General features: G+C 53.1%; 1 protein-coding gene across 1 annotated transcript; it reads right to left on the bottom strand.

Moving 5' to 3' along the window:
- Positions 1–3,092: 3,092 nt before the first annotated feature.
- On the bottom strand, positions 3,093–4,897 carry B0H18DRAFT_1058322 (uncharacterized protein). Its single transcript, XM_048031080.1, has 7 exons — positions 4,875–4,897; positions 4,177–4,820; positions 4,015–4,126; positions 3,865–3,964; positions 3,717–3,776; positions 3,361–3,660; positions 3,093–3,307 (listed from the first exon to the last, which is right to left on the bottom strand). The coding sequence occupies exons 2-6, from the start codon at positions 4,398–4,400 to the stop codon at positions 3,368–3,370; spliced, it is 789 nt and encodes a 262-aa protein (XP_047885166.1). The 5' UTR covers positions 4,401–4,820; positions 4,875–4,897; the 3' UTR covers positions 3,093–3,307; positions 3,361–3,367.
- Positions 4,898–6,914: the final 2,017 nt, after the last annotated feature.

The following is a 6,914-nucleotide window of genomic DNA, read 5'->3' as shown; positions in this document are numbered from 1 at the left end:
GTCCAGCCGGTTCTCCTTCGATACATCCAGCGCGTCCAAAATCGCCCGTCCACGTCCTGTCTCCGCGTCTGTATGCAACCCACCGCTTCCGTCATCTCTGATGATACCAGAGTTGCCCCCATGCATGTACACGACCTTGCTGCTCGCGTCGTAGACAACCTGATGGGCGTAACGCGGCTGCGGGCCAGCCGCTTCCGAGTCTGCCTCAGGGGCAGGAGACGAGTCAGTGGGCTTAATGGTAGCCCATCTCCCTGGACGATCTGGGCGTTCGTAGCGATAGATCCAGTACGGCGACTCGTTATCGAGGACCGTCAACGAGCCGTGCGGACTCCGAGTCAGTCCGCAAAACCTAGCAGAGGGCAGTTCATCAGGCTCAATCCGATCTACACAGGTCAGAGACAGAACACGCTCACAGATAGATCTCCCGCAACTCGGGATCGATGACGGCTCGCTGCGTGAAACACGCGTCGGGCCCACCGGAGGTCGTGAAGTTCGGGAACAGTTCCGTGACGGTGCCACTTGGGATGTGGTAGGCGAACATATCTGACAGGTACCTGTCGTCTCGTTGCCCTCCGAAGATCAATAGGGTACGAGTCCCCGGCTCTAGTACCATAGAGTGACCTGGCGACAGGCCCGATGTCAGCAAGGAGGTGATCCAGGTGGCGACTCCTTACCGAAGCGCGCTGTGATCGCTGTGTTAGGTCCATTCGCGTCGGAGGTCCTGTTGAGATAGTGTCAAGCGCCGTCGAACAACGTAGCAAGTAACACTCACTGCAGCATCTGCCATGAACCAGTGCGGATGTCATAGGCGTACAGACCCGAGTATTTGCAGAGTTCCCAGTCTCCATCCACGACACGGCCGCCAGAGATATAGATGACCTGTGCCTCGCAGTCCATGACCATCTGGTGATCGAAAATCAGAGGTGGTCCGCCGGATGTCTTTGGTGACATGATTAGGATTTTAGTTGGCGTATGATGCACTCCACTTTGCTTACCGATGTATCGAACGAGAGCAAATCCCACTTCCCTTCGTCTAGTCCTCGTGTATGGTAGCGATAGAACTCCGAACAGTATGCCGTCCACGGAAGTGGGGTCACATTGCCCTGTCTCGTCGTTTCCGCGGGAGCGGCTGTACCACTCGACGGCCGGGGACTAGTGGACGGAGCAGGAACTGCCGTCGTAGAGCTGATATCGGCCCTCGCGTCCGTGTGCTCCAGCGCGTCCTCACCAAGTCTTCCAAGGACGTATATAGCGGCAGTCTTCGAATCGAAGACCATCTTGTGGCACGCCCTCGGGCCAGGGCCGTTTTTCTCCCGGGACGTTGCCATGCTGAGCATCCGCCAAGTGTCCTTGCGCACGTCGTACACCCAGAGGTCATCCAGGTTCTGTTGGCCATCCCACCCTCCTAGTAGATAGATCAGCCCGTTCTGTTCATCCATACACATCGCGTGACCGCCCCGTCGACGTGGGATGTCTCCGTCGGCGTCCGTGCCGTGTAACCGCGTCCACCGCGCTTGAGGCTGGCAAGAGAGCCGGTAGGCGTCAAAGAGTCCAGCGGAAGAGGCTTGACGGATACTTTGTTCGGCAGTAGCCCAGTCACCTTTGAGTACGATGCTCTCGTACATCGAGGAGACGATGGGGTGCTCGAACTGGACTCCGGAGCGAGACAGAATGTCCGCGAAAGGAGTCAAAAATCGCCGTTGACGCAAGTGCTTGAGAACATAGCGTAATACAGAGGCTTCACGATACTCCATAGAAGGCTCAGCTGTGGACATCTGAAAGTACGCGCCGAGACCTACCTCGTCATGTTGTGCTTTGACTCGCTCGACGAAAGCCGAGTCGATGATGCCTGCCATTGCAATGTGCCATATCGATGTATGGAAGCTCTGTCCGTGGGCGCTGTTTACAGTCAGATGTAGATCAAGGACTTCGAAATTGAGTGCGGCTGTGCTTACGACAAGGGTAAGACCTTTACATATCGGGTAGGGAAACAGACTCCGGCGTTATTGCAGTGTCGTATTGAGAAGGTCTCCTTCGTTGAGTCATTCCTCAAGCCCGCATGCAGAACCTATCAATAGCTGAGGCTACATACCGTGAATATCGTTTGCTGCGCATAATGCTCACTTCGGTCATGTTGTCCTCGGACATACCAACGTAGACCTTGAACTCTTTCATGTTACACGGATGTGCTATGTAAGTATCGAATAAGCATGGTCTATAGAGATCTAGTCAGATGTGACTCACGTTTGTGAAACTACGAAGGAGAGTGCTCAGATACACTTCGATATGCAACAGAAGGTGACGTCGCCAACGATATGAGGCGTACCTTCCCAAAGGTGATACTTTCTACGAAACGCGGGTTAGTCTCCGCAACGCGTATAGGTCCCAGTTATAACTCAACTAAGTACGGTTACATCCTGTAAACGCAGGAGCATCCATTGCTTCACATTCGGCGATTGGTACGCGCCGCTCCATCGACTCGTCTGGTCGAGAGGACTGTCTTCGAGAACGTTCTCTGCCACGTACTTCCCACTGTGCTCAGAGCACCCCGCTATGTGATACCGGAGCGGGACCGTTGGCGGTTCATCCATCTTGCGTACGCGGGCGCTTCTGGTTTGCAACCTCAAGGAGGCACTGACCCTCCAGGAACGGCAAGGCGATATGTATGCCTTTTCTCCGTACGGGTTAGACGTGATCAGGAAAAAGTTATGTGCAGCCAGCAGAGCTATGTGGGATAGCGAGTAGACAGCACCTTCAGTTTGCCTTCAGTTGACACCTGAGGTCAAGTAGCGCTAATGACGCGGTCACAGGTGACGTGACAGTGTGCATCTTACAGATTAGGCAACTGTTGTGTCCTGACACTGTGAGGCGCTGGAGCGCCCACTGGTGTCAACAAGTTGTCAACATGAGATCGACACCGCATCGACGACTGAAGGACCCAGTACTTGCGTCCCAAGTGCGTCCTGCTAACTTGTCAACGTGTACTTGGTCTATGTCACCACTTTGATCAGGGGACAGCCGAATTCAGTGGCTGCTAATGCAATGCATTCTCGAGTCTCGGCCCCGGTATGCAGTATGCGGTGAGATGTATTGCTTAACTTACTAGTACGACCATGGCGAATCCGGGTGAGCTGCTCTTCGACGTTGAAACATAGCCCCATGCGCATACCAGCTAATGATCACCATACATCAAGTAATATCTAGTATAGATTACTTGCTACCAGCGCAATATGCGAACTTTAAGCACGACCCGCGCACCGGTAATTGATCTGACATGCATCCCCGTTGATTGACTGAGGTCGCTCATCTGAGGAGATGTCAGCGCGCACCCAAGCAGTATGCAATGGAAAGAGACTCAACATGTCGTTCACACATCGTCTCGGGGCTCAACTGCGACCTCCGACTCTGACGGGCCCCAACTGACGCTAATTTCGACGCCAGACTCACTGTCTGTATCAGAGGATTGTGCGTCGCTGTCGACGTTCATGCCGATGTCGATGGAAAATGGAGTAGTAGACTCGCTGTCGCGGAAGGTGTCTGTGTTCGATGGCTTAACGTAGGTTTTCCATCTCTTTGTCGTAGCCTTTGTGTGGATGGTAGACTCCCTCTCGGCGCGTTTACTCGTGAGATCTGCGAGTTCCAGATCAGGCAGGGGTTCGGCTAAGGAGCATATGTTATTACGAGATCATGACACGCAATTCTGTCAAGATACGCACAGGATGCCGGTGCCGCGGGTGGGTCTTGGACCCCTTGTCTCACAGTCTTTAGGGTCAACTCTGCAAAGACATTTTGACAAACGTAGAGGGCAGATTTCACGTTGGGGAATAAGTCAAAGCTAAGGAGGGCTGAAGAACTCATCCATACCTGAGCTGGTTGAGCTTTTCCTGCAGAGCGTGAGCCGAGGGAACTCAGACTTTCCTTTCTTCAACCACATCTGCACACTCCGCGCATATTGTGAAGATTTCTGCGTTGATTGTGATTAGCTACTCACACAAGCAAATTCTGCGAATTTACCACAGTCCTTCCGTTCAAATTGATTGCCCCAGATTGATACGTGTAGACTTTCTCATATTGCCGCATGTGCCCTATGATTCCGCCCTTGATGCCGCGTCTGTGTTCTTCAAGCCTAGGCGACCATAAATCAGATAAACTTTGGAGACCCACAGCATCCCTTACCTCTCGTATCGACTTTGAAGCTCATTGTGCAAGGATTCGTCCATTATGTCGTGGGTTTCTTCGAGCAGCTTCAGTGTCAGGGCCTGAGCTTTGTCGCCCTGCCGGAGGATAACAAAGGGCACCAGAGGTCCAACGACCTTGATCAGCAGCACGGACGGCCCGCGAACCGTAACTGCTTCCTCCCCGAGGCTGTCGCACGTAGAGAACCTATCGCTCGAGGACATGATGATGGAAATTTGAATAAGAGAGAGTGAGGGGAGTGGGGGAGTCCAAATGCGACGATACGGCAAGCGAAGTCTCGTGCTGTTATAGCGATTCGACCTGTAGCAGTGCACGCACTATTCCGTGACCTGGATTGTCAAATCACGGTCCCTGGAGTCCCAATGACAGTAGACGAGCTTCTAGAACCGGCAACAACAACAATGCCCACCAGTCTTTACTCTTACCTAATGCCAGTGAGTTATCGCCTGAGAACTGTTCTGACAACGGGCTTTCGAAACTTGGTCGCAACCGTCCTGATCCGGGCACAAGGAGAACAACAATAAAAGACAGCGGTAGCACGGCGAACGACCTTGTACGTACTGATATGATGTCCAGGCACTGACACATCGAATTGTGTGGTATCAGGACGCTGGGATGTACAACTATCGGTGTCAGCTGAGTTTGCACTGGGAGCGACTCACGGCATGTCAGCGTACCAGCCTGAGCACTTGTATAGTATTGGCGGCCTAGTGCCTTCCCGATGCACAATGAATGTTCATAGTAGGGACAATCCGTGCGCCGAGGGCATGGATTGGAGAGTTACGCATACTAAGCACAGACTAAGTAATAAGCGCTAAGCAAGTACTAGTACTAAGTGACACCGTGACACAGATGTGTAACAAGCGCCCACGTTGTCAGTATTGCCTCCGCCACGTCGGTGCCATCGCAAAGATGCGGCTTGGAACAATAAAGCCCAGCTAGTCCCACTTCGGCTTCGTTTGTTCGCCCTCGAGCGTCTGAGTGTCTGAGTCTCATGTTGCATGCCTCACGATTGGGACTCCCTCCCCAGCACCTACTCCTCTGAGTTCTCAAACCGGTTTGATTGCAAGCCAGGTCTCGTCTGAGATGACTGCAGACCCGTCAACTGCGGACACATTGCCCGCACGGGGCGACCAATGGGACAGCCTGACGAAGGATGAATATTACTGGCGTGATCGCCAGCCATGGCTGGAGGAGCGCGGTTACATGTTGCGTCCACGATATAGGCCGGGATGGAAGCCATTCGAGGGCGAAACCAATAAGTTCCGCGAAGATAGTCATTGGTCTTTGGTGCGTACCTCACTCGTCGAGGATATGCGACTCCTTGTCCAATGCAGGTCTCAGGTTTCCTCCATTATGGACGCTACCCGATTGTCTGATGGCTACCTGGTCACTATGAAAAAAATCCAAATCGACATTCATCCATATGAATTAGAGATCGGTCAATTTCTCTCCTCTGACCAGATTACCTCCGACCCGCGCAACCGCTGTGTACACATCCTGGAGGTCCTTCCTGATCCAACCGAGTCGAATATCTCTATCATAGTGATGCCTTACCTGAAGGCCTTCAACGACCCGGACTTCCTGACCTTCGGGGAGGCTGTCGCATGTCTCAAGCAGTTGATCGAAGTGCGTCTCACGGTGCTAGTGAATCTGTTCTCAACGAGGACGAAGCTGATGCCCAGGTTCACAGGGACTGCGCGTCATGCATAAGAACCACGTAGCTCATCGGTACGATTATTGATGTGGGTCATATGTGACCGTTCTCATGGCACTGACCATCGTGTGCTGCTAGCGATGTCTCCGACATGAACATTATGATGGACGCGGCAGTGATGTATCCGGGCATGTGGCACCCTCATGACCCGCGCTACAAGTACGATCATTCAGGGTGGGCAACGCATTACAGTCGGACCGAGCGACCACCAAAGTACTACTACATTGACTTCGGTCTCTCCCGCAAATACGACCCCACCGACGGATCACCGACAGAGCTACCTATTCTCGGCGGCGACAAATCCGTTCCAGAATTTCGAGGAGAGGGCTACGACAAACCTTCCAATCCTTTCCATACGGACATTTACTACCTTGGTAATCTCATACGAACCGAGTTCATGATTGTACGTCTCCTCATCATTACGAGAACGATATATCAATTTTGCCTCACCATAACGGACCAACAGAGGTACCGCGGTTTCGAGTTCATGAAACAGCTCGTTGTCGACATGGTGCAGACCGATCCGGAGAAGCGACCCGCCATCGCCGAAGTGGAGACCCGGTTCGACGAGATTTTCCGTGGGCTTTCGAAGTGGAAGTTACGGTCGAGGTTGGTGCGGAAAAACGAGATCCTCCTTGAGCGAGCGATCTACGGCATAGGACACATCTTCCGGACAGCGAAATATGTCGCGAGGCGGCTGCCTCCTGTACCGACTCCATCTTCATGATCTACGTGCTCGCTTCGATCTCGCTTGGATGTATTCACAACACCCTCTACGCTGTCGCCGCTTTCCGGGTCTGCTCTCGTTCAAGGTTACTGGACTATATTTTGTCCCAGGCTTCGCTGAGCGGCCTGTCATCTTCTTACAGGCACAGTGTCATTTCCACGCGGCCCATCGATACCCGTCGATGGGATAGGTACGCTTCTGGCCGCTCCGTCGTGCCTGCACCAGGATCAGCGTGCGAACAGGAATACAACACTTTCCGTTGACTTTCCGCAC

Source organism: Fomitopsis serialis, assembly GCF_022376445.1.
Source record: "Fomitopsis serialis strain Sig1Antser10 chromosome Unknown B0H18scaffold_284, whole genome shotgun sequence".
Lineage (NCBI taxonomy): Eukaryota > Fungi > Basidiomycota > Agaricomycetes > Polyporales > Fomitopsidaceae > Fomitopsis > Fomitopsis serialis.
The sequence above is the reverse complement of the archived record's forward strand: the minus strand, read 5'-3'. Positions and strand labels throughout refer to the sequence as shown.